Genomic DNA, 17666 nt, shown 5'->3' on the forward strand with positions numbered 1-17666 from the left:
AAGTACACTCCAAACCAAAAAAAAAATATTTTCTGTGTTTGTGAATTGTGTGTGCAGTAGCCGCAAGTGCATCAACAAAGTAGAGCCAAGCGTGCGCCTGTGTCATAAGTAAAGGGCCGGCTGGCTTGACCGTTAAAGGGTGTTGTAACCCCCAAAGTACACTCGAAATCAAATAACAAAATATTTTTTCTGTGTTTGTGAATTGTATGCGCAGTAGCCGCACGTGCATCAACAAAGTAGTGCCAAGCGTGCGCCTGTGTCATAACTAAAGGGCCGGCTGGCTTGACCGTTAAAGGGTGCTGTAACCCCCAAAGTACACTCCAGTCCAAATAAAATATTTTTTCTGTGTTTGTGAATTGTGTGCGCAGTAGCCGCACGTGCATCAACAAAGTAGTGCCAAGCGTGCGCCTGTGTCATAAGTAAAGGGCCGGCTGGCTTGACCGTTAAAGTGTGCTGTAACTCCCAAAGAACACTCCAGTCCAAACCAAAAAAAAAATAATTTTCTGTGTTTGTGAATTGTGTGCGCAGTAGCCGCACGTGCATCAACAAAGTAGTGCCAAGCGTGCGCCTGTGTCATAAGTAAAGGGCCGGCTGGCTTGACCATTAAAGGGTGCTGTAACCCCCAAAGTACTCTCCAAACCAAATAACAAAATACTTTTTCTGTGTTTGTGAATTGTGTGCGCAGTAGCCGCACGTGCATCAACAAAGTAGTGCCAAGCGTGCGCCTGTGTCATAAATAAAGGGCCGGCTGGCTTGACCGTTAAAGGGTGCTGTAACCCCCAAAGTACACTCCAGTCCAAACCAAAAAAAATATTATTTTCTGTGTTTGTGAATTGTGTGCGCAGTAGCCGCACGTGCATCAACAAAGTAGTGCCAAGCGTGCGCCTGTGTCATAAGTAAAGGGCCGGCTGGCTTGACCGTTAAAGGGTGCTGTAACTCCCAAAGAACACTCCAAACCAAATAACAAAATATTTTTTCTGTGTTTGTGAATTGTGTGCGCAGTAGCTGCACGTGCATCAACAAAGTAGTGCCAAGCGTGCGCCTGTGTCATAAGTAAAGGGCCGGCTGGCTTGACCGTTAAAGGGTGTTGTAACCCCCAAAGTACACTCCAGTCCAAACCAAAAAAAAAATTATTTTCTGTGTTTGTGAATTGTGTGCGCAGTAGCCGCACGTGCATCAACAAAGTAGTGCCAAGCGTGCGCCTGTGTCATAAGTAAAGGGCCGGCTTGCTTGACCGTTAAAGGGTGCTGTAACCCCCAAAGTACACTCCAAACCAAATAACAAAATATTTTTTCTGTCTTTGTGAATTGTGTGTGCAGTAGCCGCACGTGCATCAACAAAGTAGTGCCAAGTGTGCGCCTGTGTCATAAGTAAAGGGCCGGCTGGCTTGACCGTTAAAGGGTGCTGTAACTCCCAAAGAACACTCCCGTCCAAACCAAAAAAAAAATAATTTTCTGTGTTTGTGAATTGTGTGCGCAGTAGCCGCACGTGCATCAACAAAGTAGTGCCAAGCGTGCGCCTGTGTCATAAGTAAAGGGCCGGCTGGCTTGACCGTTAAAGGGTGCTGTAACCCCCAAAGTACACTCCAGTCCAAACCAAAAAAAAAATTATTTTCTGTGTTTGTGAATTGTGTGCGCAGTAGCCGCACGTGCATCAACAAAGTAGTGCCAAGCGTGCGCCTGTGTCATAAGTAAAGGGCCAGCTGGCAGGACCGTTAAAGGGTGCTGTAACCCCCAAAGTACACTCCAAACCAAAAAAAAAATATTTTCTGTGTTTGTGAATTGTGTGTGCAGTAGCCGCAAGTGCATCAACAAAGTAGAGCCAAGCGTGCGCCTGTGTCATAAGTAAAGGGCCGGCTGGCTTGACCGTTAAAGGGTGTTGTAACCCCCAAAGTACACTCCAAATCAAATAACAAAATATTTTTTCTGTGTTTGTGAATTGTGTGCGCAGTAGCCGCACGTGCATCAACAAAGTAGTGCCAAGCGTGCGCCTGTGTCATAAGTAAAGGGCCGGCTGGCTTGACCGTTAAAGGGTGCTGTAACCCCCAAAGTACACTCCAGTCCAAACCAAAAAAAAAATTATTTTCTGTGTTTGTGAATTGTATGCGCAGTAGCCGCACGTGCATCAACAAAGTAGTGCCAAGCGTGCGCCTGTGTCATAACTAAAGGGCCGGCTGGCTTGACCGTTAAAGGGTGCTGTAACCCCCAAAGTACACTCCAGTCCAAATAAAATATTTTTTCTGTGTTTGTGAATTGTGTGCGCAGTAGCCGCACGTGCATCAACAAAGTAGTGCCAAGCGTGCGCCTGTGTCATAAGTAAAGGGCCGGCTGGCTTGACCGTTAAAGGGTGCTGTAACTCCCAAAGAACACTCCAGTCCAAACCAAAAAAAAAATAATTTTCTGTGTTTGTGAATTGTGTGCGCAGTAGCCGCACGTGCATCAACAAAGTAGTGCCAAGCGTGCGCCTGTGTCATAAGTAAAGGGCCGGCTGGCTTGACCATTAAAGGGTGCTGTAACCCCCAAAGTACACTCCAAACCAAATAAGAAAATATTTTTTCTGTGTTTGTGAATTGTGTGCGCAGTAGCCGCACGTGCATCAACAAAGTAGTGCCAAGCGTGCGCCTGTGTCATAACTAAAGGGCCGGCTGGCTTGACTGTTAAAGGGTGCTGTAACCCCCAAAGTACACTCCAGTCCAAACCAAAAAAAAAATTATTTTCTGTGTTTGTGAATTGTGTGCGCAGTAGCGGCACGTGCATCAACAAAGTAGTGCCAAGCGTGCACCTCTGTCATAAGTAAAGGGCCGGCTGGCTTGACCGTTAAAGGGTGCTGTAACCCCCAAAGTACACTCCAAACCAAATAACAAAATATTTTTTCTGTGTTTGTGAATTGTGTGCGTAGTAGCCGCACGTGCATCAACAAAGGTGCAGCTCCAAGTGTGCACCTGTGTCCCATAAGTAAAGAGCCGGCTGGCTCATTTCTTAAAGGGTGGTGTAACCCTCAAAGTGCACTACTCTCCAGCAAAAATAAAAAAATATTTTCTGTGTTTGTGTGCGCCTTAGCCGCACGTATATATCAAATCGATATAACATAAATGGAGGACCAAACTTTCTCCGATAAAAATAAAATAGAGAACGATCAAGAACCACTTCCTCTTAGTGCTGAAGCTGCTGCCACTAGTCATGACATAGACGATAACATGCCATCAACGTCGTCTGCCAAGGCCGATGCCCAATGTCATAGTAGAAGCCACATACAATCCCAAATGACAAAGTTCTGGAAAATGAACTTAAAAAAAACATTTAAATCATCTGAAGAGAAACGTAAACTTGCCAATATGGCATTTATGACACGGAGTGGCAAGGAACGGCTAAGGTCTTTCCCTATGTTCATGACTAGTGGTTCAGCTTCACATGACGATGGAAGCCCTCCTCCTACTAAAAAAATCAAATGAGTTAAGCTGGCAAAAGCACAGCGAAGAACTGTATGTTCTAAGAAGATATCACAAATCCCCAAGGAGAGTCCAAGTGTGGTGGCGGTTGCGATGCCTGACCTTCCCAGCACTGGACGGGAAGAGGAGGCTCTTTCCACCATTTGCACGCCCCCTGCAAGTGCTGAAAGGAGCACCCACAGTCCACTTGCTGATATGCAAATTGAAGATGTCACTGTTGAAGTACAACAGGATGAGCATACTGGTGTAGCTGGCGCTGAGGAGGAAGTTGGCGAGGAGGATTCTGATGGTGATGTGGTTTGTTTAAATCAGGCTCCGGGGGAGACAGTTGTTGTCCGTGGGATGAAAAAGCCCATCACGGTCATGCCTGGGCAGAAGACCAAACACTCCACCTCTTTGGTCTGGCAATATTTCTATCCAAATCCGGACAACTGTCTTGCCATATATACCTTATGTAAAGGTGGAATAAGTAGGATGTTAACCACCTAGGAACATCCTCCCTTATACGGCACCTGCAGCGCGTTCATAATAAGTTACTGTCAAGTTCAGAAACTTTGGCTAAGACCGTAAGCAGTCCAGGGACACCTAAATCCCGTTGTCCTGTTGTATCCAAGCGCCTGCAAACCACACCGTCAACTCCCTCCTCGTCAATTTCCTCCTTAGTCAGGATCGGAAGTTGTCCTGCAGGCCATGTCACTGGCATGACTGACTCTCCTATCCGGGATTCCTCTGGAGGATCCTGCATTGTACGCCTCCTGCTGCCGCTGCTGCTGTTGCTGGGAGTCGTTCATCATCCCAGAGAGGAAGTAGGAACACCACTACTTTTACTAAACAATTGACCCTCCAACAGTCCTTAGCGAGGAGGATGAAGTACGACAGCAGTCATCCTGAAGCAAAACGTATAACTGAGGCCTTGACTGCTATGTTGGTGTTAGACGTGCATCCGGTATCCGCCATTAGTGCAGTGGGATTTAGACAATTGATGGAGGTAGTGTGTCCCCGGTTCCAAATCCCATCTAGATTCCACTTCACTAGGCAGGCGATACCGAGACTGTACAGAAACGTCAGAAAAAGTGTCCTCGGTGTCCTGAAAAATGCCGTTGTACCCAATGTCCACTTAACCACGGACATGTGGACAAGTGGAACAGGGCAGACTAAGGACTATATGACTGTGACAGCCCACTGGGTAGATGTATCACCTTACGCAGCAACAGCAGCAGCGTCACCAGTCGCAGCATCTCAGAAACGTCAGCTCGTTCCAAGGCAGGCTACGCTGTGTATCACCGGTTTCAGTAAGAGGCACTCCGCCGACAACCTCTTAGAGAAACTGAGGGAAATCATCGCCCAGTGGCTTACCCCACTTAGACTCTCCTGGGGATTTGTGATATCTGACAACACCACCAATATTGTTCGGGCATTACATCTGGGCAAATTCCAGCACGTCCCATGTTTTGCTCACACAATAAACTTGGTGGTGCAGAATTTTCTGAAAAGTGACAGGGGCGTGCAGGAGATGCTTTGGGTGGCCCAAAAAATTTCGGGCCACTTTCGCCATTCAGCGACTGCGTGCCGAAGACTGGAGCGCCAGCAAACACTCTTGAACCTGCCCCGCCATCACCTGAAGTAAGAGGTTGTGACGCGGTGGAACTCAACCCTCTATATGCTTCAGAGGATGGAGGAGCAGCAAAAGGCCATTCAAGCCTATACATCCACCTATGACATAGGCAAAGGAGGGGGTATGCACCTGACTCAAGCGCAGTGGAAAATGATTTCCATGTTGTGCAAGGTTCTCCAGCCCTTCGAACTTGCCACACGTGAAGTCAGTTCAGACACTGCCAGCTTGAGTCAGGTCATTCCCCTCATCAGGCTTTTGCAGAAGCAGCTGGAGAAAGTGAAGGAGGAGCTAAGACGGAGCGATTCCGCTCGGCATGTGGGACTTGTGGATGAAGCCCTTCATTCGCTTTGCCAGGATTCCAGGGTGGTCAATCTGTTGAAATCAGACCACTACATTTTGGCCACCGTGCTCGATCCTAGGTTTAAAGCCTATGTGGTGTCTCTCTTTCCGGCCGACACAAGCCTGCAGAGGTGCAAAGACCTGCTGGTGAACACACTGTCAGCTGAAGCGGAACGTGACACGTCAACAGCTCCTTCTTCATTTTCTCCCGCAACTAGGGCTGCAAGGAAAAAACTTAGGTATCCTAAGCAACCCGCTGGCGGTGATGCAGGGCAGGCAGGACCAAGTTTGGACATCTGGTCCGGACTGAATGACCTGGCAACAATTTCTGACATGTCTACTGTCACTGCATATGATACTGTCACCATTGACAGAATGGTGGAGGATTACATCGGTGACAGCATCCAAGTAGGCATGTCAGACAGTCCATACCTGTACTGGCAGGAAAAAGAGGCAATTTGGAGGCCCCTGTACAAACTGGCTCTATTTTACCTGAGTTGCCCCCCCTCCAGTGTGTACTCCGAAAGAGTGTTTAGTGCAGCCGGGAACCTTGTCAGCGAAAGGCGTAGGAGGTTGCTTCCACAGAATGTGGAGAAGATGATGTTCATCAAAATGAATTATCAGCTCTTCCAGGGAGACCAGCCTCCAGAACATACAGAGGGACCTGTGGTGGTGGATTCAAGTGGGGACGAGTTAATACTTTGTGAGGATGAGGATGTACACACTGAAGAGGGTGAGGAATCGGTGGATGAGGAGGATGAGGATGACATCTTGCCTCCGTAGAGCCAGTTTGTGCAGGAACAGATTAATTGCCAGCTTGTTTTGTGGGGGCCCAAACGAACCAATCATTTCAGCCACAGTCGTGTGGCAGACCCTGGCGCTGAAATGATTGGTTTGTTAAAGTGTGCATGTCCTGTTTATACAACATAAGGGTGGGTGGGAGGGCCCAAGGACAATTCCATCTTGCACCTCTTTTTTTTCTTTGCATTATGTAGTTTGGGGCCTAGTTTTTCAAACTGCCATCCTGTCTGCCACTGCAGTATCACGCCTAGATGGGTCACGTGTTTGTGCCGCCCACTCGTGTCGCTTAGCATAGTCATCCAGCTACCTCGGTGCAACCTTTTGGACATAAAAACACTATTGTGAGGTGTGAGGTGTTCAGAATAGACTGGAAATGAGTGGAAATTAAGGTTATTGAGGTTAATAATAGCATAGGAGCAGAAAAACCTACAAATTCTGTGATTTTAGCTGTTTTTATGCTTTTTTTCAAAAAAATACAGATCCAAAACGCAAAACCCAGAGCCCAAAACACGGAAGGGTGGTTTTGGCAAAACCAATCCAGATCCAAAACACGAAGAAAGATCCAGATCCAAAACCAAAACACGAAAAGTGGACGGTGCACACCCCTACTTATGACACAGGCGCACGCTTGGCACTACTTTGTTGATGCACGTACGGCTACTGCGCACACAATTCACAAACACAGAAAATATTTTTTTTTTTGGTTTGGACTGGAGTGTACTTTGGGGGTTACAGCACCCTTTAACGGTCAAGCCAGCTGGCCCTTTACTTATGACACAGGCGCACGCTTGGCACTACTTTGTTGATGTACGTGCGGTTACTGCGCACACAATTCACAAACACAGAAAAAAAATATATTTTTTTAGCACTTGGGGGGAGCACCCCTGACGGACAGAGCACCCCCTGGACAACACTACAGCACCCCTTTAGGACTGGGACACTGCACAGGACTTTGGAGTGGACACAGTCCTTATGGACAACTGACTGCACCACACAGTCCAGCCAGTCCCTATGGACTTTGAAGTAGTTGACACAGCCCCTATGGACAACAGCAGCACATCACAACACAGCCAGCCCCTATGGACTTTGAAGTAGTGGACACAGCCCCTATGGACAACAGCAGCACAGCACAGCACTACTCTGCACTACACTACACAGCCCAGCCAGCCCTAACTCCCACCCTCCCTCTTCACTGTCCACAGCCGAGTGAGAAAATGGCGCCGACGCGGGTTCCTTATATAGGATCCAAAACCCGCGAGACCCGGAAGGCGGGATGATGACGTTTTGCCTCGATTTCAGATCCGAGTCAGGCTCGACTTTTCCCGCCTCGGATCGGGGGGGCTCGGATTTCAGAAATCCGAACCCGCTCACCCCTAATATATATATATATATATATATATCTCCATCTCAATGGGAATGATCCTTTTCATATATATATATATATATATATATATATATATATATATATATATATATATATATATATATATATATTAGTGTGTATATGGCAGCTCATGCCTCATCAGGGTAATACAGGTCCCTACCTGCCTGGTCTTGGGTGCAGCACAGATCCTGTTTGTTGCTGGTGGGCTGTGGAGGGCCTGGAAGGCTGGCAGAGTGGTTGCTGGGGTGAGTCAATGCGGGGCTAGCTGGATGAGGATGGATCAGCTGGGCGGCGGGTCCCCGGTGAGTCACCCTGTGCAGTGTGCACAGACGCATACCCTTACTTCATGCCGCGTGCAGGCTGGCGGCCGTACACACAGGCTCTCTCTCCGAGAGAGCACTGACAGCCGCGCGGGACACTCTGGGAGTGGAGACGGGACCGTGTGACATCATGCGGTACTCTCGCAGCGCTCCTTTGGGAGCGCTGTGATCGGGGGATTTGTTCAAGCAAAGGGGCCTGTCCACGGGCCCTTTGTCTCCTGCCGGGCCCTAGGTGAGCGCCTAGGATTGAAAGTCGAAAATCCGGCCCTGGATAGTATAGTATGTTAGAAGCACACTTACATAAAAAAGTTAGAAACTGGCATATCAGGGGCAAACAATCCTGTTAGTAGAAAGTACTGTGGCTCCATTTTCAAACCAGAACCAACTTCTCATATAAGAGCAGAGCAGCACTATGGACAGGTAAGTATAAAATCTATATTGGTGCAGGGTTTACGGTCAGGGCGCCCCTGGACCCATGTGCTCCAAACACCCTGCACCCATTATAGATATGCCGCTGTGTAAGGGGCATTACTACTGTGTGTTCATAATGTGTCTAAGGGACACTACTGCCTAGGCAGTCCCAGGCTTTTTGATTTACCTTTTTTGAACTTCAGGGTTTAGCAGTACCAGCTTCGATAATGATGCAATACCACGTCTCCTTCTACCTCTGCTGAAACACCAGTACCGCTATACGCCCTGAGGTTTTTGGCAGGCCTCAGCGTGGCTTAGCTAGCAGCTTTTGCTGAGGTCCAGACTGAAGTCGGATCATGGAGATGTCAGGTAAGCGATTCCTCACGGGGAATCATGCGCGGCAGTCCAGGCCTCTGGTGTAGAGATGCATCGGAGGCAGCTGCGGGTGAAGGCCTCATGTAATGTGTCATCACTAAGGCGGCCGGGGCCATATAGTCTGTTGCCGGGGATGGGTGGTAAGACACACTAGAGCACACTAGTCAACGTCTTGCTACTGTGAGTTCAGCGTATATGGCCGTCAAAATTGCAGCCAAGGTTAGATAGGCACTCTCCCGGCCGCTCCTCACCCCAGACGCAAACTTCCGGGTACGGATTCACGGGTATGTGACTGTATATGCTAGTTGCTGTATTTATACTGCCTGTTTTTTCAAACTGTCAGTTATACCTATCACTGTGTTTCTCTCCATCCCTCTGAAGAGGTGTGTGGGTTTTTTTCACTGTTAAAGGTCACATTGCATTTATACTATACACCTTATACCATTTACACATTTGTCATGTCTAAAGGTGAGAAGGATGAAACGCCAGTGCTGAAGACTTGTAAGGCCTGTCTGAGCAGGATGTCATACAGGATGGATTGTGTAGCAACTGTTGTAAATAGCCACCTGGGCAATCTGGTACATCTGCACCAGAGCCACCCTGGGTGGCCATTTTGCCACAGGTTTTGTTATACTTAGTAGACAAGGCTGCAGAAGCATGGGCTCCTGCTGCGGTGGTATTACTTCATGCTATTGGGTGTTCACAGCATGTGTATCCTTCTATGTGTATGCCCCCCATGAATTCCTGTTGGGTTAATTCTACTGCTCACTCTAGTCAGAGTATGCCACCATCTATAGCCTCTCAGCAGGCAGATAGACCTGTAGCGGTAAAGCAAGGGCATAAGAGGTTCTCGTCAGTCGTTGTCTGAAGAGTCTCACTCGGCCTCCTCAGCAGTCGCTGAGACTCAGAGTTCTGGGTCTTACTAAGTGGAAGAAGACCATCAGTCCCTTGTGGATGTCGCCTCTCTGGTGAGAGTGGTTAGAGCTGTCAGTATAGATGAAGAGGAGGTTTCACTGACATCTAATGCTACGGTCTTTAGATGTCAGAAGGTGGCTAAGGATTATTTCCCTCAGTCTGAGCAACTGATGAATCGCATGTCTGATGCATGGGATACTCCTAGTAAGCATGTCCATGCTACAAGGAATATAACCTCTCAATACCCATTTGCACTTGGTGAGTGTAACAAATGAGAAGTTCCCCCAATGATAGATGCTCATGTGACAAGATTGATCAGGAGCGCTACGTTACCCATTCTGGCAGCATCCTCTTTGAAAGAGGTTCCAGACAGAAAACTTTGACCATTATTATAATTAATGTTTTAATTTCCTGGAGCTATTACCAGACCAGCTATGGCTGTAGCCTGGGTAGCCAAAGCCATTGAAGAATAGACAAAATCTCTGAAAGAGACTAACCCTACCCTCCCACCTTCCATCCCTGCACCCTAAACCTAACCTCCCCCCAGTGCCTAAATCTAAACCCTCCCCCAGTGCCTAGCCCTCCCCCTAGTGCCTAGCACTAACCCTTAACTTTAACCCTCCACCTAACCCCACTATTCGGGTTGCTACTTTGGCTGCTGTGAGCAATCTGTTGAACTGGTCCCTGCCCACTTGGCGAGATAGCGATTGATGATGAAAACATTTTCATATTCTAGTGAAGTATGCAGTGACTTGTCTTTAAAATCCCTCCGCATATTGCTCTATACTCACTGCCAGTGAGTTGCAGTTTTGCATCAAATCTCCACTGGAGTGTTGATAAAAGACAGTGGGGCAGATCTATTAAGTTGACAGTGATAAAGTGGAGAGTGCTAAATGTCCAACCAATCAGCTCCTAACTGTAATTTTTCAAACACAGCCTGTAACATGACAGGTAGGAGCTGAGTGGCTGGTAGATTATCACTTTCCACTTTATCACATTCCAGAGCTTAATACATCTGCCCGGAATGGATATGTAATGCCGGCTGTCGGGATGCCTCCTGTCAGAATGTCAGAATTCCGAATGTGGCATCTCAATGGTTGATATTCCGACAGGGGTCGGGTAAGTATATTTACCCTCCCCCCTAACCCTCCCTTCTTGTAGCCTAACACTCCCCATCCCGCACCTAACCCTCCCCCCTCTGTGCCTAACTGAAACCTCCCCCAGTGGTGCCGGTGTCAGGATTAAGGTAGGCATCAGTAGTTTTGACGCCTATCTTAAGTCCCTTGTTGGGATATCACTGTCTGTATTGAGACCGTGGCATCGCGGCCGTCGGTCTCATAACTACATCCCATCTGCCCCAGCTGCATTTGCACATAAGACTCTTTCCTATGCAGGCAAAAAAGAAAGGCTCTAGAAAAAACTTCACCCTTACACTGTGTACTAGGTAGTTTGTAAAAACACATTTACATAAAAGTGACAACATCCTTTTAATGAATGAACTTTCCCTTTTGAAACTGCAGAAGTGGTCACACAAAACTTCAGTGCAGAAGCATTTATAACAGGGTTGGGGAACCTTTTTTCCGCTGAGGGCCATTTTGATATATATAACCTTATTTGTAGGTCTGGTGCAGGCAATGCCCCCTCCGTGTGATGTCACACTGGGGCAGGGTCACAATCGACGGTGACTACAGAAATGCCCAGAGCATCCTGAGGGTACTCCGGGGAGCTGTAAGGGCAGCGTTGTGATTGTCTGAAGCATCCTAAGGACGCTCCAGGCGGCACTGCTGCATAGATTCTGGCTGATGGGTGCCAGATGAGGCTAGCAGAAAAAAGCTCCAAGGGCCAACCAAATGATTACGACGGCTTTATATAGCCCCCGGGCCTGAGGTTCCCCATCCCTGATTTTTAAGCATAATATGGTTCTGTACCTCGTATAAGTAGGTTGGATACCGTAGGTAATTGTATAAAAAGGAACAGCATAAAACATACAGTACATGTAGGAGTTATATATTTTTATGTATAGTCCGATAGGATAATCCTAAAAGGCCATAAAATGTATTTACAAAAATGCAATTGAATATCAAAAAATAAACTTACGGATATAACCAGTGAATGTAAGGCCCTGGCCAAAAGGATTGTAAATGTCTAAGTCACTTGGAAGTTCATATATAAATGTACCTAACCTTCAGGTAGGTTGAATCCATGCCTGTTATTGTATCCAATTTGAATGGCAGTAGGGAACCAGGGGTCTTTTGCTTGTACTAGCAGCTCTGTGCAGTCCCTCCTGGGAGACTCCTATATACTGCTGTTTGTAAAATGGAGCTTAAGTCAGACTGGCTAGATACACACTGGTGGGTGGGCAACTCAGGTAAAATAGAGCCAGTTTGTACAGGGGCCTCCAAATTGCCTCTTTTTCCTGCCAGTATAGGTATGGACTGTCTGACATCCCTACTTGGATGCTGTCACCATGGTAATCCTCCACCATTCTGTCAGTGGTTACAGATGTCCATACCGGCCCTTGACTTATGACACAGGCGCACGCTTGGCGCTGCTACTGTGTTGATGCATGTGCGGCTACTGTACATACATTTCGCACACAAACACAGAAATAAAAGAAGAATTGTTTATTTTTTGTGGAGCGCACTTTGGGGGTTACACCACCCTTTAAGAGATGAGCTAGCCGGCCCTTTACTTATGACACTGCTCCTTTGTTGATGAAACGTGCAACCACAGTGCACACAATTCACAAACACAGAAAATAATTTTTTATTTTGTTTGGAGTGCTCTTTGGGGGTTACACCACCCTTTAACAGATGAGCCAGCCGGCCCTTTACTTATGACACAGGCGCACGCTTGGTGCTACAGTACATTGTTGATGCACGTGCGGCTACTGCGCACACAATTCACAAACACAGAAAAAAAATATATAGATTTTTTTGGGAGTGCACTTTGGGGGTTACAGCAACCTCTAACGGACAAGCCAGCCGGCCCTTGATTTATGACACAGGCACACGCTTGGCACTACTTTGTTGATGCATGTGCGGCTACAGCCCACACAATTCACAAACACAGAAAAAAAAATATTTTTATATTTTTGGAGTGCACTTTGGGGGAGCACCCCTGATGGACAGATCACTCCCTGGACAACACTACAGCACTCCTTTAGGACTACAGCCTTTATGGGACACTGCACAACACAGTCCAGCCAACCCCTATAGACTTTGGATTGGACACGGCCCCTATGGACAACTGACTGCACAACACAGCCCAGCCAGCCCCTATGACAGCAGCACAACACAGCCCAGCCAGCCCCTATGGAGTGGACAACAGCAGCACAACACAGCCCAGTCAGCCCCTATGGACTGAGTGGACCCAGCCCCTATGGACAACAGCACAATACAGCCCAGCCAGCCCTAGCTCCCACCCTCCCTCTTCACTGTCCACAGCTTGAGTGAGAAATGGCACCAACGCGGGGACCTTTTATAGAATCCAAAACCCGCGAGATCCGGAAGGCGGGATGATGACGTTTTGCCTCGATTTCAGTTCCGAGTCAGGCGGGAAAACCCGAGCTGGACTCGGTTCCCAGCTCGGATCAGGGGGGCTCGGGGGGGTTCGGATTTCAGAAATCAGAACCCGCTCATCCTTAGTCTAAACACACTTTTCAAACACCCTGCCCTATGAGTAGCATGTTTGTAGAACCCTTTACAGATCAGTAAGATCCGTGCAGGCTTCTGTGTTTGTATAGTGTAAAAATTTAAGAAAAAAAACAGCGTGGGGTCACCCCAAAAGTATAACCAGCACTGGTATTTTTGAGCCAGTCCTGGTTTAGGAAATATGGGGAAAAAATGGCATGGGGGTCCCCCGTGTTTCAATGAAACAGCACCGAGCTCCTGAGCCTGTCCTGGTTGAGGAAAGTGGCTATCCCACACACCAGGGGACCGACTCTGGATGCAGGGTTGACAGTGGTTAAGAATTGATTTAAAGTAATATTGTCATTTACATGGGGACTATATGTCCCAGCAAGCCTCACATGGATGCTTGTACTTGGAGATCCACAAGCACCAGCATGTGGGGATTTAGGGGCTTGCTGGTGCCTATAATCCCCCTTTAAAAGAAATGAAAACAGTACAAACACACATTAGAAAGTAAAAATACATATACTCACACTTACAGCTCTTCTCAGCAAGTGGCAGGACCCACAAGGTTTCCTGTACTTGGAGGGCCCCCAGCCAATCAGCAGATGCAACTATAGTAAACGGCCACTGATTGGCTGTGAGTGGCTTGGCTGTCAATTGATTGTAGCAACCATTCATCTCTACCTATTATTTTATAGAATGTATTTGCTACCTTGAAGGTGATTGGTTGCTATGGGCAACTTCACTTACCCACTTCACTCTTTAGAAGGCTTGATACATCACCTCCTAACAGATAACACAATGTAATATTATTCCATATGAAATGCTTGAAGAATGAATGACAAGATTTCATTAACCTATTGAAGTGATTCCTCAAAGTTTTGTGTTTCTCAATAAAAAAAATCAGATTTTGCATTTCGTCATTGATTGGTGCAATTTTTATATTTTTATGTATTGCTTTTGCTTAATTCATTGTAATGTTATTTGGCCTCTGATCGGGGAATCTGTTTTCGGCGGCTGCTGTTAGTAATGGTCACCTGATGGAGCAATTCAGTTATTACTCCATGTCATACTTGCCTACTTTTGAAAAAGCATTTCAGGGAGATTGTGAAAGCAGCACCTATGAGCGCGGTGGTACAGTGGGCGTGTACTGCTACATCTCAGAAGTGTGTCATAAAATTGATTTACATCCACATGTAAATGAGCCTCAAAGCAGTTAGTAAGATCTACTTGTTGATGAAAACACACTGATACTTCTCAGAAAATACATGTAACCATAGGAATCATTGTGCCTTATAACCAATGCAGGGAAATGATACTAATGATCCCATTTGAATGTATATATCTCTGTTTTTTCTTTTATATAACAGTGTCATAATGGGGGTAAGGTGAAATGAGGGAGATTGGTAGACTATTCAGGGAGACAGGGAGATTGCTGCTATTTCAGGGAGTCTCCCTGACAATGAGGGAGAGTTGGCAAGTATGCTCCATGTGGACGTGAGAGTCATCGGTGCTGACATTTCTGTGGTGAGCAGTAATGTGCAAAGCATCTGTGGTTTGGGCACGACATGAGCAAAAAGGCATGGACGCCCAAAACAATTGAATTCCGAACCCTGATCTCCCATCACTTTAGACAGGAGATCAGATGTAAGAAAACAATTAAATCGCCTTGTGAGAATTTTAAAGTTCAGAAAGTGAATGTTTTCTTTTTGCTTTGCTCAGGGTCGTATATTCCGAGATGTCACGCTGCCAGAAGTCAGCCCTGCCGAGAGATCAGCTATGTATGTTGCTCTCACTGAAGTGCTCGCCCAGCTCCATTCATTTAACATACACACATTAAATCTTGCAGGATACGGCAATGGAAAAGGATACTGCCAGAGAGAGGTAACAACAGATACTTTTTTTTTGTTTTATAAAACCTTTACATTTTATAAAAAACCTAAAATCAAAATAAATATCGTTTGATTGCATTGTATTAAATTCTAAATTTGTGTGTTGTCTGAACCACAGCTATATTACACAATAAATCCAGGCTTGCCTACCCTCCCGATTTGGCCAGGAGCCTCCCGATTTTCGGGTGCCGCTCCCGGCCCCCCCGGAAAGGCAGGCAAGCCTCCCGGAAGTCTCACACCCTCCCCACCTCCCCCCTGAAAAAAACAGAAATCCCCACAGCGGGGGACCCGGTGACGCGATTCGCGCAGAATCGCGTCATCGTGACCCCGCCCCCTGCTTCACAATGCCGAAAATCACGGCATTGTGAAGAGGGGGCGGAGTCACGATGACGCGATCGTGTGGCTCCGCCCCCAGTGTGACCCAAAATGATCGCCCTGAACCGCCCCCGCTCGCAATGGCTGGCCCCGCCCCCCGCTATTAGCCGACAATCAGCTCCCGGAAGGCTGGAGCTGATTGTCGGCAAGTATGAATAAATCCCAATCAGCAGTTGGCACTGATTAAAGTTTTGTTCATTAGTAGTCACTAAATAGAGAAAACTAACAGCTCTTTACGACGATGATGATAAGCTTTGACTGTGGTAAGCAATTGGCCTATTCGCACTGCGCATGTGTATGCATCGCAGTGCGCGTGCCAGACTCTGAGGTCGGGACTGCGATCACAGAGGATACGCAGACCCATCACAGAGTGATTGACACTAAAGTGCCGTTTGTAGGAGGTGACGGGGGGGGGTGATCGGGCGAACGCAGGCGTAGCAGTGCATTTCAACGCTGTTGCATGGGCGTGCATACATTAGCCACTGCGATACCAGATGCCACCTAAGGACTCATATCGTGCGCTGAAGTAAGTAATTCCTGAGTGAGGTCTGACCTGCCTTAACTGCGCTTATGGGTCCGATATTACCGATTATTTTGCTATCTTGCGAATACACACATTTACATATCAGCGATGATATTAGCAACTGCGTTGTGTGCGTATAAGCAGAATAGCGATCCTTGCTGAATCAGGCCCTGTGTTTGCACTAGACAGACACAATAGCATACAGGTTGAGCCTCCCATATCCAAAATGCCCGGGACCAGGGGTATTTTGGATATCGGAATATTCCGTATTTTGGAATATTTGCAAATTATAATGAAATGATTTGGGAATGGGACTCAAATATACACACAGAATGCATTTATGTGTTATATACACCTTATACACACAGCCTGCAGGTCATTTTATGCAATATTTTTTATAATTTTGTGCATCAAAAAAAGTTTGTGTACATACATGAAATTAATTTATGTTTCATATACACCTTATACACACAGCCTGAAGGTTATTTTATACAATATTTTTAATAATTTGTGCCTTAGACAAAGTTTATGTACATTAAACCATCAAAAATCAAAGGTTTCATTATCTCAGTCATGCTGAAAATATTCCGTATTTCGGAATATTCCGTATTTCGGAATATTTGGATATGGTAGACTCAACCTGTATTATATACTGTAGAAGCTGCGACCTTATAGGATCACATTGTACTGAATACTCGGTTTAAATAAAAATATATAACATGATTGCTACATTGTTTGGGAAGGAGAATGCTGCTGATATGTTTATAAGAGTGGACCTTAAACAAAAAAGTTAATTTTATATTTGCATTTTGTTTGATTTGCTTGTTAACATGCTTTGTGTGGCGTCAGTACTTATTTTGCTATTTGGCCATGCTAAAACTGTTGCAAGGTATGCTGGGATTTGTAGTTCAACAACAACTGGAGGGACGCTTTTTGCCCACTCCTGATACTACACCAACAGACTTTTCCGGGATCTGCTGCCTTGCTTGCTACATTCTGCACCAACCTACAGTTAGGTACACACGGTAAGATGTGTACTCAGCGATGTGATCCATGATCCGACGGCCGACATATCGGGTGGTACCCAAACACGGAGCGATCCAGTGCCCGAACACCTGATATGCCGGCCACCCCCCCATAGACCTACATGGGATCATTCATCGCTTCTCCAGATCTCTTGTGCATGCAGAAAGATCTGGAGGAGCGACGGACAACCCCACAGGAGTGCACAGTGGACGATAACATGCCCACACACTGAACAATATACAGCTGCGATATCGTTCCAATCCATTGGATCGGCTGCTATATCGCTCCGTGTGTGGGGGCCTTAAAGCTGGGTACACACTGTACGATGTGTACCCAGCGATGCAATCCATGATCTGACAGCCAACATATCGGGCGGTCCCCACACACAGAGCGATACGGTGCCTGACCGACCGATACGCCAGGCCCCCCATGGACCTGCATGGGATTCTTAATAGCTTCTCCAGATCTCTTGTGCATGCAGAAAGATCTGGAGGAGCAACGGACAAACCCACACAAGCACGCAGTGGACCATATCATCCACACACCAGGAACGATATAGCTGTGATATCGTTCCAATCCATCAGATCGGCTGCTATATCGCTCCGTG

At 46.8% G+C, this 17666-nt stretch overlaps 1 protein-coding gene across 1 annotated transcript in view; it reads left to right on the forward strand.

Moving 5' to 3' along the window:
• Nucleotides 1–17666, forward strand: part of LOC148535392 (acyl-CoA dehydrogenase family member 11-like) — a 670105-nt gene that overhangs the window by 158321 nt on the left and 494118 nt on the right. Inside the window, exon 4 of the mRNA XM_088463865.1 lies at nucleotides 14966–15127. Within this exon, the coding sequence (XP_088319991.1) occupies nucleotides 14966–15127 (162 nt within the window). The remainder of the gene's footprint in view (nucleotides 1–14965; nucleotides 15128–17666) is intronic.

This window comes from Taudactylus pleione, unplaced genomic scaffold (genome assembly GCF_031769625.1).
Source record: "Taudactylus pleione unplaced genomic scaffold, aTauple2 ptg000053l, whole genome shotgun sequence".
NCBI classification, from domain to species: Eukaryota; Metazoa; Chordata; class Amphibia; order Anura; family Myobatrachidae; genus Taudactylus; species Taudactylus pleione.